Source organism: Typha latifolia, chromosome 8, assembly GCF_019914945.1.
Source record: "Typha latifolia isolate L0001 chromosome 8, TyphaL0001v2, whole genome shotgun sequence".
NCBI lineage: Eukaryota > Viridiplantae > Streptophyta > Magnoliopsida > Poales > Typhaceae > Typha > Typha latifolia.
The window spans coordinates 183671-200597 of record NC_133093.1 but is presented as its reverse complement, the minus strand read 5'-3'; the positions used below and the strand labels follow the sequence as shown (position 1 = coordinate 200597).

The 16927-nt window shown below is 35.4% G+C and overlaps 3 protein-coding genes across 3 annotated transcripts; 2 read left to right on the top strand and 1 right to left on the bottom strand.

Annotated features, from left to right (window-relative positions):
- The first annotated feature begins 16 nt into the window (after positions 1-16).
- On the top strand, positions 17-4947 carry LOC140793508 (probable plastid-lipid-associated protein 13, chloroplastic). Its single transcript, XM_073145020.1, has 7 exons — positions 17-1013; positions 1968-2089; positions 2301-2384; positions 2665-2761; positions 3166-3382; positions 3995-4047; positions 4602-4947. Exons 1-7 carry the CDS (start codon positions 774-776, stop codon positions 4701-4703), a joined length of 915 nt encoding a protein of 304 aa, XP_073001121.1. The 5' UTR covers positions 17-773; the 3' UTR covers positions 4704-4947.
- A 1725-nt stretch (positions 4948-6672) lies between these two features.
- LOC140793671 (VQ motif-containing protein 25-like) lies at positions 6673-6996 on the bottom strand. The gene has a single exon (XM_073145316.1). It carries the CDS (start codon positions 6994-6996, stop codon positions 6673-6675), a length of 324 nt encoding a protein of 107 aa, XP_073001417.1.
- A 2321-nt stretch (positions 6997-9317) lies between these two features.
- On the top strand, positions 9318-16295 carry LOC140793868 (DEAD-box ATP-dependent RNA helicase 10). The gene is made up of 13 exons (XM_073145620.1): positions 9318-9751; positions 9849-9972; positions 10097-10166; positions 10650-10712; positions 11429-11503; positions 11677-11796; positions 12455-12496; positions 12609-12683; positions 13396-13542; positions 13745-13882; positions 15132-15243; positions 15527-15615; positions 15939-16295. The coding sequence occupies exons 1-13, from the start codon at positions 9613-9615 to the stop codon at positions 16059-16061; spliced, it is 1317 nt and encodes a 438-aa protein (XP_073001721.1). The 5' UTR covers positions 9318-9612; the 3' UTR covers positions 16062-16295.
- The last annotated feature ends 632 nt before the right edge of the window (positions 16296-16927 follow it).

Sequence of the window (16927 nt, the reverse complement as noted above, 5' to 3'; positions counted from 1 at the left end):
TATTTAGGAATTTTTTTTTCTCTCTCTTTCTTTAAATACCCAACAAATTTGAGGTGGCCTTTTTAAGTTGTAAACCTATAACATGAGCTTTTATAGAAAGGAGATGATACTATAATATAAAGCATACTAAAGTTGCTGAATTAAAAAAAAAAGAAAAAAAAAAGAAAAGAAAAGAAGCAAGCCATGTAGACTATCTATATTCATCTTCGCTTTCTTGACATGGAATTATGGATAAGGATACTAATTGGGCCAATAAAACTTAGAAACTGCATTCATATGCCAGTTTCATAATTATCTCATACCATGTGAATAGTTTAGGACATGAAAATTATGTTTAAAAAAAAACAGTTGTACTAATTCTACATTAAAAAAAAAAGAGTTGAATTAACTGAAGGCAGTCATGTCACTCCTATAATTAATTATAAGTAGAGGAAGAGAGGGGTAAAGTGAATTACGTGAAAAAGAAAGATAATTTATTTTAGAGGTGTAAATATGAATAAATAAGACAAACTAATGTAATGCATGTGCTGTTCTGCTACTCTAATAACAATTTTTTTTATTTTTTTTTGTTAAAAAAAAAAACTTGCTTTATATTTGTCTGGATAGCCGATAGCCGAATGGGTGAGTTCGGTTCGTCCTCGTAGCTTTATCTGACGAAATTGCCCTTGTTCGTAGAGGTGGAGGAGGAGGAAGAAGAAGAAGAAGAAGGTGTCGTTAGGGATAGGATTTGGGTACTGATTACTGAGACATCGAAGCTCTTGGGAAGTTGATCGATGGCTGCAGCTCTCGGGAATCTACGTGCGGTTTCTCCTTCGCTTCTTGTCTCTCCCCCTTCTGTGACCTTCGGAGAGAACCGCCGGGCCGCTGGGTTCCGCCGCCGGCCTTGGGGCGGAGGCGCCTGCTCCAGCGGTGCGTGTAGAGCCATGGTGCAGCAGGAGACGTTCCAGGGCCCCGCGGCCACCTATGCGAGGGAAATGGAGCGGCTCTCCGCCAAGGAATCGCTTCTCCTTGCCGTGAGTCCTTATCTTTTCGCTCTGAATTGGTTTCGCTTAAGAGTTTAACTTGAAGTCGGAATTGGAAGGGTTTTCGAGTTGCCATGTAATTTTGCGGTAATTTCTGGGCTTTTGCAAGATAAATAAATAACTCACTATTCGAAGATATTTGTTGGATTTCTAGTCAAATTTAGGATAGTTTTGATGCCATTTTTCGATATGGCTTTCCTTTCGATTTATTACGGATTTGTTATAAGTATAGGTGTGAGTAGGGAATGAGATAAATGAGTTCACTGAGATTGTAGTGCTATAAATGAAGCAAAAATTTTGCATTGTGCTATGCGTATCATATAGAAGATATATTAGTGTGTGTAAGTAAATCTCAGAAATATTTTGTTTTAGCTTGCTTGAGCCAAGTACGAGAAAGCTTAATGTCAAGCTTTGTTTGTCTCGGGCTAATTAGGTGATTCCTTTCGGACTAAAACCCAAACATGTGTTGGTTTCAAGCAGCTCTCTCGATCAGCCTTGGTAAAATCTGATATAACAACTCAAAATATTGGTATATATTGTACAACGCTATAGCATATAATTCACAATATATCATGAATACTACATGCATATACATAAGGAAATACATGATTACACGCATGCACATAAGCTATTTTAGACTGCGCTTGAGTGAGCTAAGATGAGCTCATGCTTGGTTTTGCTAATTAAGCAAGCAAGTGCAGATCTCACAAGGTGGTGAGCTCGTAAACGCCCTATCTAAAAGAAAATTGATTAGGAAAATTCTCTTATTCTCTCTGCATAATTAATGGATTTCTCTATTCCTGAATATTTGAGTAGCTTACCCAGTAATCTTTTTTCCTAAATTACGTTTTTACTCTGCTTTTGGCTTCTGAGAACAGTTATTCTCATTTTCTTAATTATGACATCCTACGTAACTTCATTATAAGTGAAAATCATCCATTTCAGTTTAAGGATGCTGGGGGCTTCCAATCGTTAGTCAGTGGCAAGAACACAGAGATGCAGAAGATTGATGTAAACGAGAGAATCGTTGGTCTTGAACGGCTTAATCCCACTCTCCGTCCTACGACGTAGGTTTCGTCCGAGAAGGATATGTAGTGTTTGTAAGAATCTATTTGTGTACCTGCGTGTTTGGATCTACGACATGGTGGATTATTTATGTTAAATCTCTGGATCATGTGCCTACAAGCTCCAAGACTTTGATTGCTTCACTTTTGGTCTATCTTTTATCATTAATATAATGGCCTGTTTTGTTGACGATGATGTGCTTGACCTTTCCAGATCGCCCTTTCTAGAAGGTCGGTGGAGCTTTGAATGGATTGCTGCTGGTAGCCCTGGATCATTTGCTGCAAGATATCTATTTGAGTAGGTACCTACTCCTAATGCTATGATTGGTGGCACTATAGAAACTATTATAGACAATTTGCAAATCCATATCTACTGTATTTTATCATTTTCTATAATCTGTATTTTGTGTGGTCATAATGCATAAAACTTTCTGAGATTCAAGGTTCCATATTGAGAATTTCTAGCAGTGAACTAGTAATGCGGTTAATGTGAAGGTTACGCAATGCAAGCTGCACTGATATTAGGTTGCTCAGTGAGTAAAACTATATTAATTTAATCATGTTGTTCTCTTCTATAGGAGATCCCCTACAAATTTAGCATACTTGATGGGACTTCATATGCTGATTAAGGATGGATATTCAAAGGTCACAGCAAATCTCAAGTTCCTAGACACGGTAAATTCCAACAGACTGACCATTTGTTGTTATGCTTTCCTATTTGATGTTGGAGACTGTGTTCTCCTAAAAGCTCAAATACTTTTCGATGCATTTGCCCTCCTTCATATCTTGTATTTTTTATGTATATATCTGTGCTTGCACATGCATGCCTGTCTGCATGTGTGATAAGCATATATATATATATATATATATATATAGTTCCATGCATTTGCCCTCCTTCGTATCTTGTATTGTTTATGTATATATCCGTGCTTGCACATGCATGCTTGTATGCACATGTGATATACATATATATGTATGTATGTATGTATATATACAGATATATATGGAATAGGAAGGGAAGGGAGGGAGAATCTAAACTTATTGTAGGTATAGTGCTGATGGTCCATCCTTTGATGCAGATAGAAAGCAAGTTCCTCCTGACTACTAAGTTGTCCCTGGAAGGCCCTATGAGAATGAAGGAAGAGTATGTAGAGGGCTTTCTTGAAACACCCACATTCAGTGAAGCAGCTATTCCTGAACAGCTAAAAGGAGCATTAGGACAAGCAGCTGGCACTCTGCAGCAACTTCCAGCTCCTATAAGGGATGCCTTTACCAATGGACTAAAATTGCCACTTAGTAAGAAATCTGTGTTCAACTTTCTTATTGTGAATTATATTAAAAAGTATATTCACACACATATTAAGGTTGGAAAACAAATACCTGATATTTGGTGATGGAACAATGTTACAGGTGCATAAATTATATGAAAGTCAGTACTTAAATATTTTTATGTATCAATAGCAACTCCAATAAATTATTTATTGATGTAATTGCTCTTCAACATAGAAGTGCCCATGCTCAGAAGTTGGTGTTGATGGATGTTATTTTGAAACTTTCTACTTAATTCCACAATCTTTGGTCTGAAACTATCTGTTATTAGTCCAGGATTAAGTGTTCATTGTGATATTTTTTACCATACTAGAAGAATTTCTTTGCCAGCAGTTAAATTCATCCATAGTGATATGCCTATCTTCTACTATTCGTACTCCTGATAATTCTCATCCTTCATGTGGTCCATAACTACCTGTGTAGGATTGCTGAATTGGTCAGCTATCTCTATTTGGTGTCCATCAGAAAACCTGGCGGTGCCTGATCTTTATTATTTTCTAATCATGACTTTATTGGATACTACCATGGTTGCACTTGTATCATATGCTATTAATTACATACTCTCCACTTATTTTGCAGGTGGAACTTTCCAGAGATTGTTTATGATCTCTTACTTAGATGAAGAAATAATGGTATGTTTCTTATTTGTCCTACTTATTAGGCAGGTTACTTTCATTTGGAATTCTCACATATGGATTCTTATTAAGGTTTCTTTTCGTTCAATTTAAGGCAATTGTAAGGTATCATAAATCATGGAATATATTTCATTGACACCCTATTTTTTGGTAAATTTGTGATCTGAGACCCATCTCTCAGCTGTTTGTAACATGACCCGTGCATTTTCGCTATAACAGTTTAGGATATATACTTCTGGTAACAGCTTCGCACAAAGTGAAATAAGTGCAATTTGCTATCCTAATACAGCTTTGCCCTGTGGAAATTGCTACTTTGTTTTCCATTTAGACATGGGAAAGTATTACATTGTATACTACAATTTCTCTTGACTCTTGTTTTTCATTCCCATGTCTCTAAAGATTGTTAGGAACTTTGAATTCATTAAATAACATTTGAGTGATATCTTTATTTTTGTTTGCAACGTAGATATGCTTTTTCTTACATTGATTTCTTTTGAGTTGCTGGCGTCATTTTGATGAACTCTCCCTGAGGCATCTTTGTTTTCTTTCAGATTATCAGGGATTCTGCTGGAGCTCCTGATGTTCTTACAAGGTTGGAAGGGCTTCCAGCATCCGTGGCTGCAGACCCCATGATCTCGGAATATGAAAGTTAATCGCCCTAAAACTGGATTGGAGAGCTTACTTCAAAGTAAATTTCATTTTCCGTGTTATTACATATTCAAATATATATAGAGAGAGAGTATGCTTCTGTAGTTGCTTTAAGATGTAAACTCTATAATGCTCATGATCTCATATTTCTCAACATGCTCATGATACTTTGTAATCTGTGAAATGGTATTGATTTACGATGGCCTAACAAGACAATAAAAAACCCTTTATCCTGTTGATCACATCAAACTAACAACTGTTGGTGGAACCATTAATTACTGCAAATAAGATTGCAAGGTTCATATAGATAGCAATTCTTTTGCCGTACTGGTCATCAGGCTTCTAATTTGTTGTCTTAGCTTCTTATGAGGACCACCGATTGAAGTTTTATTTCGTGATCAGTAAATCTATGATTTCTCATTCAAACTTCACAGATGGCCTTTTTCTTTTTTGCATCAACCCATCCATTTCGTAAATCTATTCTTCGCTTAATTTAATTCCTAGGTTGGTGATTTACATTATTAAACTCCGTGATATTTGTTATATTTTTCTTTTCATTTTCCAGAGGGAAACAGTTATCTTGTAGCATATGCACTCTACACTTGTAGGCTTGTAGCAGATGCAGTCTAGTTATGAAATTTCTCTTCCCTTTACTTTTCTACCTTCTGGATGACAGAATAAACAAAGCAACAACCATAAGGCCTTTGATTTTTTTTAACAACGTGGCCAAATAGTAGTTGTTGTGAGCCTATCAGTTGAATATTTTATTATTTAAAGTTGGACCATCTAATGCCTTAAATTTTTCTTTTTTTCCCCTCTCCGTCTTACTTACATCCATGCTCTTGATCATGTTTACACTCTTTCAAACTACAGTTGACCTTGTGTGGAAAACAGAGGCAACTTTTTGCCCACGTTTCCTCGTTGTAGATTTTGATGTAGATTTCATTGCCAATTGACATAGGAGTCGTGGTATGCAATTTGCAATTAATTAAACAAATCATGTGGTGTTAATGGATTTGTTAGGGGTTATCGAAGAAAATTGATACTTACTGTTCAAGTAAACCATCTTTGCTGGCAAACCTCTGTATGGTTAGATCTTGCAATATATCTAATAAATCTTTGGGCAATTAAGTATCCATGGGCAAATCATTCATTAAAGAATATAGATTATGTGGCTTGGTGGAAGCCTAAAAGACTAGGAATGCAGTAGCCTTCAATAGTTGGAATTCCTACTTATTTGAAGTCTTCCTTCACATGCGGTGGTATAAGCTCTTTTTTATACTATATAGCAAGTAAACAACCATTGAGATTTATGTTAGTTTTATAATATATATTTCTCTCTCCTCTCCACTTCTATGTAATATTTTTATATTTATTTTGAAAAAAAAAAAAAGAGATCACTTCAATCACTCTATTTCTCTCCTCTTCTCTTTATGCATTCATTCATTGTAAAAGCTATTTTGGTCATTTGTCAAATTATCATTTAAATTTTATGCTACATTTAGTGTAATTATTTTATACTATACTAATTTATAACTAAACAGTATAATAACTTATACCGGTATAAGTTCTCTTATGATAGTATAAAAAATTAAAATAACTATACCAGTGCTGAACTTATTCCACAAATAAGCAGAGCTGAAGGGTTTAAGGGGCGATGAATAATAAATCACTATTGTAGCTCGGTTAAGGAGAAGATATATATGTATATGTATATATAATTTAGGATTATATATTGTGACTTAACTCACTTGTCAAATTATGAATTAGAGATTCTTTAATTGTCCATTAATTTGCATGAGAGACAAGTTAGAAACTAAAGAACAATCATCTATATATTAAGAAGCACAAGCTTGTATACATCTCTCTCTATCTACAAATCCATCCCTGAAATCTAATTAACAACCAAATGGAAAAAAAAGTAGCAAGAATAAAAACCTCCACACCCAGAACTAATAAGTCCTTAATAATTAATTAGTAAGAAAAATTAACATGAGGGGAAGTAAAAGAGGAGGAGAAATCCGCAAGGCCTTGGAAGAATTCATCCTCCTCCCCGTCTTCCAGACCATTCAAGAAGCCTCCAGACACCCACTCCACTCTCCTCACCTCATCCTCCTCGCCACCTTTGACTTTCTCATCAAGAGCATCGGCGGCACGCGGCGGCGACCTCTTCTTGCCTGAGATGCTCTCGGCGGGCTTGCCGGTGAGGCGCTGCACGAGGTGGCGGAAGTTGTCGATGTCGGTATGGATGATCTCCGGCGCAAAGATGTGGACTATTCGTATCTTGGGCTTCGACATCTTGGCTATTTCGTGCGAATCTTTGTGCAAAGCTCTTGGGAGGGTTGCTCCTCTTGCCATTAATTTGATACTAGTAGTAGTAGTAGTAGTAGTAGTAGATTGAGAGAAAAGAGGAGAGGAGGGGAGGGGGATTATATAGAGAGAAGGGGAGGAAGAAGGAAGAAGGAAGAAGGAAGAAGAAGATTAGCACGTGTTAGTATAAGTTTCTAATTTTCTTTTGTGTCTCCTCTGCAAGTAGCATCCATGAGATGAGACCTTAAATCCAAGTCCACTTGTCCTTTTCTTAATTAATTAAGAAAAGGAGAGGAGAGGGATTTTTCATCCTAATCTTTGGCAATAAGGAAGACTCTCTTATTATATTATTTAAAAATTTATATTTATATTTATAGCCTCTTAAAAAGTCCTCTCCTCTCCTCTCCTCTGCCGTGTGTCCTCTGTGAATGAATTGGCTTACCCTTTTCCTAATTATTTGGAAATATTTAACGAATAAAATAGGGGGGAACTATCCTTATAAATAATAGGTTGCTTTATCCGATTACTTAAATGCGGTTTTAAGAAGATTAATTAACCAGGTGATTGATTGTGATTGGCGGCTAAGGGACGTGGGTCCCAACTCCCAAAGAAAGAAGCAGAGATTTATTATATATATATATATATATATATATATATAATATACCCATGCATGCTGACACGATTCTCGGAGCACATCTGAGATGCAGCCACGTTTCACCGAGAGCGGCAAAGGCTAACGTGCGCCAGAGGGGTAGGAGTCCGTACAAGTACAAGTACAAGTACAAGAGTAGATCTAGATTTTCTAAGGATTCATTTCATCCCATCTATTTTGTGTGGTTATAAATAATAAAGCTACAGACTTATTATTACCCACTTGCCCAAGTCAACATGATCTCTCTCTCTCTCTCTACATAATTTTATGGACATTATTGTCACTAAACTATATATATTTTATTTTATTTAATATTAAAACAGAGGAAAGAAGACTTTAATAGCATAATTGGCATGGATCAATAAATTGATGCAATTTGGGGTCAAGACATATTAATGTAGAAAATTATATATTAATTAGCAGATGAGCAACTACTACTGCCTTGATATTTTCTTGCAACCAATTGGTGACATCTCCCACTTGATCATTTATATATATATATATATATAATTGATAGTGATGCCAACACATTGTTGTTGGTGATTGTTCAAACCTCGTGTGTTGCAATACTGAAGTGCACAATTAAATTTGATAGACTTTATTAGAAGGACATCACCATTTTAATACTCATTAAATCAAGCTATGAGAGTTACTCATCCAACCACTACTATATGGAAAGGAAGAACTCTTTGGACTCTAGAATAAACCTTATATAAAGGTAGAAGCATTAGCCCTTTATTTTAGTACATTACAAAGATCTTTTCTTTTTTCCTGTAATTTTTGTATCATGTACGAATTAATTTAAATTAACTTATCTCTAAATAAAATAGTATTTAAATATGAATATTTTGTCAATGATACTAAATTTATCTTTCTTGGTCTTCTTTGCTGAGTCCAGTAGAGCAGAGCCATTGACAAAAAAAAAAAAAAAAGGATTGCGGATCTCTCTTAAAATATTTAGAACCGATAAAATAAGAGTAGAATGTTACAAGAAAATCATAGGAAAAAAGAACGAGTCAGATTACAAATTGTATTTAAAAATTAACTGTACTAGATAAATTATATTTAAGCCATACTCATTTCTCCATTTGAAGTGTGGATGCAAATGATCTCCAATTTTATTCAATCCTTGTGCTCATCCATCTGTTCCCATGTCATGAGATCAACATCATAAATTGACCGGTGGATCCAAGCACCAAAAGAACATTTTGATTCGGACTAGGGATTGATTTACAAAATGTTTATTTGGGTGACACTTATCTTCTTGTCTTGTCTTGACTTGACTTGGGGAGTTTGTCAACGCCCCTTCCCTAAGTCAATAAGCCATTTAAGACAAGTTGGCATTATTATATGATTCATGAAAGCTCTAATTAAAATCCCCCCCACTTGCACTTGTAGTTAGCATTGCCATGACCTCTCTACAACAAGAGTTCTTTTTTTTTTTTCCTATCATTTGAGTAAACACATAGCTTGGGCTAGTGTCCTGAATTTATGTAGAATCTAAATGGCTAAGTTAGGAGTTTGTAAATATTTAATACATCTTTTTTTTTTTATAAAAAAAATTCATTTTCTTAATGTGGGATCACAATTAGCATCTAATTAGGGTGTTAATTAAGTTTGACTTTATATATATATACATATATATGGATAGATAGATAGATAGATAGATATATAGATAGATAGATTAGATAGATAGCGGGCTGGGCGGCCCTCTTTAGTGGGCTCATAGATGGGCCTGCTAACTTAATGAAGTGGGTCGGATCAGTGTCATTCGGATCGGGTTTGATAACATCCTAAAAAGTATTTTCGGATTTCCTCACTCTCTCCTCGTCTCCTCTATCCCGTATCTAAACCCTATTCTCAAACTCGACCCGGCCAGTTAGATTCTCTCTAAACCCTACAGCAACCCATCTCTTCTTCGATTCCGTCTCGATCCCAGTCTCTGCGCATTCATGGCGGAGGAGGAAGTCGGTGAGCCGAAGACTTTCGCCGACCTCGGGGTATGCAAAGAGCTGGTCGAGGCTTGCGAGAGTTTGGGGTGGAAGACGCCTTCAAAGATCCAGGTCGAATCAATCCCTTATGCACTCCAAGGTATGGTGTCCAAGATTAGATATTTGATTCTTGATTTGTTCCTTTGAGAAATTGAAATCGTAACGAGTTCTGTACCGTGCCGTTTGATTCTTTGTAGGGAGAGATGTGATTGGGTTGGCACAGACGGGATCAGGAAAGACTGGAGCTTTCGCTCTTCCGATTCTTCAAGCGCTGCTTGCGAAACCGGAGGCATTATTCGCTTGTGTCCTTTCTCCGACAAGGTTAATTTTTTTTTTGTTTTTTTTGTTTGGGGGGGAGTGGTTCTCGAACAAGATTTTCTTGTGCAGGGTTGTTAATTTTTCCGTTACTTGAGGGCTCTATTGTTTTGCTTTTGATTGGATTCAGGGAGTTGGCGATTCAGATTGCTGAGCAGTTTGAAGCTTTGGGATCTGGTATTGGAGTGAAATGTTCTGTGGTGAGTGATTAATAGTAGAATTTATATTTCCCAGGTATATAGGACATTTTAGAGATGTCACTCTTTGAGTAATATGAACCTAAAACTCAACCAGAAGATAACTACACTAGTGGCTCACTGGCTTTATTACTTGCAACAGATCTCTTTATTATCAGATTTTGGTTTGGCTTGATATCTGGCTTCAACTTTGGGTATGTTGATGTTTGATGGACAGTAGGTTGTTGAAACTTATCAATCCTTTTCAAGTCACCTTATCTTTTCATTTGAATCGCTCTGCTCAACAATTCTCGCAGATAGTTGTTATCACATCAGATCTCATGTTTGAAATCCTTGATGTTGTAATAGACTTGGTTATGTGAATTTGTGATTACAACATGAATGTATTAATTTTCTCCTAGTAATTATTGTATTCCTCTTAGCTGATGCTTCTAGAGATTTGCTTCATGATCAAGTTCTGATTGAGGAAGGACCTTTTTCTTGCAGCTTGTGGGTGGGGTAGACATGATGCAGCAAGCAACATCTCTTGGGAAGCGTCCTCATATAGTGGTAATAATTTATTGATGTTCTCGTTCACAATACCCAATTTGTCAAAAAAACAATTCCACCATACTTTAATTGTAAATTCTGAATTGTGCTTTGAATCTATAAATGGATGAGTGAAGAGAGAATTCTAGGAAGTGGAAGCCATAATTTTCTCTTATCTCCAGCATTAACTATAACCAATTTTGTCTCTCTTTTCTGCAAAGTTGGATAATTCTGGTTGGAAATATGTGTTTTTGTCTTGTTAACATAGTATGAAATTCCACATTGATCTTTGATAGTCAATTCGATTGTGGTGAACATGGTGATAGTTCTCTATTTCATTTTCTCTTTTACTATAGTTGCAGTATCTTTTTTCCCCTTTTGTAATGTATGTCACTGCCTATTGGTCCTTCAAACATCATCTTTTATGCCTATGATAGACGGTGAAGGAATGGTTTTTTTATGTGTTTCTCACACAGAGAAATTACTAGTGACATCGATGCTACATATTTATTACTTATTACAATACCTTAATTAGCTTGAGTATTAGTTTATTGCTAGTCCTTTTACTTTCAACTGTGGCATGAATGTTGACGAGATTTAAAAGTGGCGTTGCATCATGCTATGATAAATGTTTCCTATCCTTGTACTATTTCCTTGGATGGACATTCTAGCTAGGGCGGTGTGAGAACATGCACATGTTTCAATTGACATTTTGCCTTATCTTTATTGAATTGTAGGTTGCTACTCCTGGGCGTCTCTTGGATCATTTGTCAAATACTAAAGGTTTTAGCTTTCGCACGTTAAAATACTTGGTAAGAACTGATCCATCAATTGATTTAATTGAATATATGGACCTGCATTACACCACCAACTTGAAATGATCTATATGGACTTGGGTGAACTACTTATGTAAATGCTTATATTCCTTGTTCTCAACAGTTATCTGTGATACATAATCACTCATGATTTATTTATGATTTATCAGGTCTTGGATGAGGCTGACAGGCTGCTCAACATGGATTTTGAGAAGGCCATTGACGACATCCTGAAAGTTATTCCTAAAGAACGGCGAACTTATCTATTTTCTGCCACTATGACCAAGAAGGTTATTACTGAATTTGAAGATTTTTGTCAGGATATATGAAGTACTGTGCCATTCTGTGTAGTGATCAATTGCTGATTGGGAAGATATACATAGCTTATGCCTCTTCTTTTCATTTATTAATTTTCATATTGATGGGGACAGGCCTGAGCAGTGCATGAGGGTTAATCACTAGAGCTGGTGGAGTCGGATATGGGCTTTCATTAACATGTGAAGTTTTGTTTTCTGTTGACAGATCGTGAATCTAGTTAATCTAAAAGAAGTGATTACTCATGTCAAGTTATTGAATGTGGTTCTAGTGGTTCTTGCACACACTTTATCTTAAGCATCTTATTTACATAATCTTTTCTAGTTTCTTTTGCTCCTCTATTCCTCTTAGTACTAGAAAAATAGTAGTTGGGAAAAATTGGATGAAGTGTTGAAAGAATTAGAACAAAAGGTAATAAAGTTGCCAATAATTAGACCTCGCTCCTTTCTCAGTGGAGTTTCTACTTTTTAGGGTCATCTGCTCTCTTTTCATAAGATTCTTATCAAATAATTTGTTCTTTGGAGGAAATAATTTCCATACAATCTCTGTAAGAAACTCGTTTGTTTGCACGCTTTGTTTTTCTTGCGGCAGAAATAAATTTGTTAAAGAGTTAATTCCTGTGCTCTCATGCAGGTTGGCAAACTCCAACGTGCTTGTCTCAGGAATCCTGTCAAGGTTTGTCTGCTGCTTCTTTTGAAGTTTTCTTATTTATGTTGGCATACAGAATCACACACACTTGTAAAGATTCTTCCTATATCTTTACTAAATCACTTGCTGGAAATCTCAGATTGAAGCAGCCTCAAAATATTCCACCGTTGATACACTCAAGCAACAGTTCTGCTTAGTTCCTGCAAAGTACAAGGTTAGTTTTCTTTTCTTTTTCTTTTTCTTTTGGTTGTTGTTGTGTTACCAAGACTGTTATTTGTGTACATGCCACTGCTTACATATATATTAGCCCGTGATACTAAACTTCGCAGAATATAAAGAAAAGTGTCCGTGAACTTTGATGTGATATCCACTAGAGTACTTGGGTTTTTGTATCACCACAGGCATAGTATGACATAAGGCTTGAATTTCTTTAGTAATCAAGATTAAGCTACTTACATCTACTCTTCTTAGACCTCGCAGTGGTGGGAGCCGAGTGCAATCGATGGCCTACAACAAGTCTCTCTATTCTAAGAAGTGTCGGTAGCTTTGATTTCCATATAATCTATCAATGCTGTCATGCGAAGTTCCTTACATAAGAGTTGTTGATAATTGACATGACTAAAAAACTGTCTATTTGTTTTTATGCTTAGCCTGCCTGAAGCAGAACCTATTATATGGCATGGTTTGTACAATGCATATCATCTAGAGAATTTTTAACATATTATATACAAGCAAAGCATTCTAATTGTTGGTTATGATTTCCATATATGGGAGCACATACAGGAAATAGCTCTGTTTACCTTTTTTCCCCTTGTGATTCTCACTGTTTCTTATATTAAGTTTATTAACACTTGCAATGCCCTGAGTCAATTTCTTCTCTTGGGCTTTCCTTTGAATATAACACCACCTCTGCATCTGTTTCCCAGGATTGCTATCTTGTCTACATTTTGACTGAGATGTCTGGAAGTACAACAATGGTTTTTACACGCACATGTGAAGCGACAAGGCTTTTGTCTCTCATTCTCCGGAATCTTGGCTTAAAGGCCATTCCAATAAGTGGCCAAATGAGCCAGGTTAAGCTCATTTTCCTTTTCCAAATATTAGGAAATATTACAAAATTTACTTATTACAAAATTTACTTATGTGATTAATTACTTTATATTGGCTATCTGAATTATAGACATGTAGATAGAACACATGTTTTTTCTTGTTTCCTTTACATTATTATCTGTTGCATAAATAAACTTCAGCAGCAGATGTTTTCTTTTATTGCAGGCTAAGAGATTAGGGGCTTTGAATATGTTCAAGGCTGGTGAATGCAACATTCTTATATGTACAGATGTGGCTAGTAGAGGTCTTGATATTCCTTCAGTTGATTTGGTTATTAATTATGACATCCCAACAAATTCTAAGGTACATATTCCATCAAATGAATGTTCAGAATACTTTGTAGTGTCTTGTTAAGTAAGAGCATATTCTCCTTCTATGCAAGAATGTGTTTACTCTTAAACTTGTAGTATAAAAATTGACTTATTTTTTAACTTTACAACCTGCAAGAGGGGTGTTATATTCCTTTGCAATTTTTTTAAATTTTTTTTTTATAGTATGGAATAGTCAAGATGAAAGAACTAAGGAGCAGACTTATCCTCAATTTATCTGTTCAGTGCTTCTATTGATACAGAACCATTGTAAGATTGTACTTAGGCCATCTGGAAACTTCAGTCTCTTTCCTTTTCAGATTATCCTTCAGTGTCGACACTTCTAAACAAATGGAAATGACATGACGGCCTGAAACATTTCGACGATCATCTATCGATGTGACATGTTGATGTCAGGAAAAATTGATGAACTTGGCACCTCTTTTTGGAATATATGATACCATAGGTTCTGGCACTATCATATTCAGCTCTCCATAGCGGGCCTAAGAAGTGAGTTAGAATTGCCAGACAAAAAGTGTTGTATAGTATAAGCCCGTCGCTGATGTAAGGGTATAACATTTTAGGAGCCACCAATATAAGAAATAGAACTTTTTAAGAGTATTCAGTGAAAATGTCCATTAATTGGGTACTACTTGTTTGAGTAATGTCACAGCATCTCGCAGTTACATTCACAGCTTTGCATTAAGTATAAATGAGTGAACGTTGGGATTTATCTAAACCTTTTCGGAATTATGCCTCTTATTTGTCTAGATATTAATGATTATTATGAAATATAAATTTCTCCACGTCTTCATACACATACTGGGACACTTTGCCCAGTGGTAAATGTACAGGGAACATGCTTGATGAGAACACAATCCATTTACATTCCCTTGTACAGTTGAAGGTTTCGCTTTAGTTGATGTTGCATCATTAGTGGTGATAACTTTTTGACATAAGGGTACACCTTAACTGTTTATTTTAATTTTCCTTACACAGTTATATCATAGCAAAAGTATTACTTGATCCTACAGATTACACGATCCTCTGTTTATCTCTTTTGCTTTGACTATGTTTCTTGTTTTCCAATCTTTATGACATATTGATACTGAAGTGTGCTGCTCACATGAATAATGTCTGTTCTGTAACTTTTTGTTAAACCGTATGTCTTACTTTTATACTTGAGATTTGAATGTTTTTAATAGTTCATGAGATCCTTTATTTGTGTATCTTTTATGTTTTAGGATTACATCCATCGTGTGGGTAGAACTGCACGTGCCGGACGTTCTGGATTTGCGGTATCTATAGTGAATCAGTATGAGGTCGAGTGGTACTTACAAATAGAGCAGCTTATTGGTATGAAGTCTTTCCTTTGCATAGCTTATTGGTATGAAATCCCAACACTTCTTCCACTATTGAGTGCACTTCAGGATTAGAAAAAGTGAAATCTTCTTGCAAGGATTTTACTGTTTTTCTACCTTGATATAAAGCATTTTGAATCTTGAGATGCATTTAAGGACTAGAAAGAAGTCAAATCCTTCCCAAAGGTTTCACATAATGTATAAATGCACACACTCATGCACAAACACATACATTTATGTAAATGGTGGAATCCTCTGATGGTCCGCTGTTTTATTAGGTAAAAAGCTTCCTGAGTATCCTGCAGAGGAAGCACAAGTCCTGATTTTATTCGAGCGTGTATCTGAAGCCAAGAGAATATCACAGATGGTATGCAATTTCTGCCACTATCATAGTTGTTTGTTGTTGAGCTGAGCTGGATGATTTCTTTTTACATTTGTACTTTCTGATGCAAATCTGCCCCAATATGCGGTGCATTTCAACCTGGATCCAGGCATGAATATAGAGAAACATAGATATTGAACCCTGAGTTTGTCATCCCTTGAAATGGATGGCCTATTTGTAGTCTTAAAAGTGGCTGGAGCACATGCTTGTATACTCTATTTTTCAGTTATCATTTCAAAGAACTCTGTTGTTTTTGGATTATTCAATTAGAGGAAACAAAAATTTGACGGTATTCCTTTTGCTTACAGAAAATCAAGGAAGGTCCTCGCAACAAGAAGAGAAGAAATGCAGAAGCTGACGATGAAGATGCTGAGGTATATGCTTTTAATCGTAAAAATACAAAGACATCCAAGAAATTTAAGAGGAGGTAATCCAGAATAGATAAAGCATGACATGCTCTACATGGGGAAGTGCTGATTGAGGAGCATTAATTTTATATTTTTATCACCACAGCCCAAAATTTTGATATGTAGATAGAAATTTTCATGTCTGAAAATTTCGGCCATTTCAGTAACATTTTGATGGCTACTGAGTGTATCCTTTTCAGTGAGTTGAATGTAGAACATTGCTAAATTAAATTGTTGAAGCAGTTTACTATAAGGGAACTATGGTGCCCTACCAGGTTGCAATGGCATCAAATATTATTGGGGTTAACTGCCAAAGAAAAGAGTAGTATGCTATAACTTCCTCTCAGGAAAGATAATCTTTCTATCACAATTATAATTATGAGAATCGGACTGACACCCCTCGAATCACTAGGATTTTCAAAAAATATGTAAATTAATATATAAATAATTTCAAATAATCTATGGAAGCAGTATATCCCTCAAAATATAGGTTATTTATATAGGTATCCTCTTGAATTATTTTTCAAGTCAAGTCATTTAATAGAAAAAGATTAAAAAAAAACCCTTTAAATAATGATATTTTTTTTATAAAATGGTTTACATTTTAATGATAGTTTATTCTAATGGGTATTCAAGTAGAAAAATAAGGATTTTAAAGCAAAATTTTGTATTTCAAGTGCTATATATTTATATATGTGAACTTTAGAGGGCATACAATCAAATAAATGATTTCTAAGAGTACATGTGCAAAAAATCATAATTTTAAAACGCATATCTTATTAACTAAATATTTTCAATTTTCTAGGATTAAAATACTTTTAGCTTCCATGCACTTGTGCAATATGAATAATCTTATTTCAAAATAAGCATTTTTATTTTGGTATATTAAG

Excerpts from the sequence above, each read along its gene's own strand:
- LOC140793508 (XM_073145020.1), top strand. The coding sequence starts at position 774 with ATGGCTGCAGCTCTCGGGAATCTACGTGCGGTTTCTCCTTCGCTTCTT. Across the intron at positions 2,385-2,664 it reads GCTGCAAGATATCTATTTGA|GAGATCCCCTACAAATTTAG; the intron begins GTAGGTACCTAC and ends TCTCTTCTATAG. Across the intron at positions 3,383-3,994 it reads TGGACTAAAATTGCCACTTA|GTGGAACTTTCCAGAGATTG; the intron begins GTAAGAAATCTG and ends CTTATTTTGCAG.
- LOC140793671 (XM_073145316.1), bottom strand. The coding sequence starts at position 6,996 with ATGTCGAAGCCCAAGATACGAATAGTCCACATCTTTGCGCCGGAGATC.
- LOC140793868 (XM_073145620.1), top strand. The coding sequence starts at position 9,613 with ATGGCGGAGGAGGAAGTCGGTGAGCCGAAGACTTTCGCCGACCTCGGG. Across the intron at positions 12,497-12,608 it reads GTCTCAGGAATCCTGTCAAG|ATTGAAGCAGCCTCAAAATA; the intron begins GTTTGTCTGCTG and ends TGGAAATCTCAG. Across the intron at positions 13,883-15,131 it reads ACATCCCAACAAATTCTAAG|GATTACATCCATCGTGTGGG; the intron begins GTACATATTCCA and ends TTTATGTTTTAG.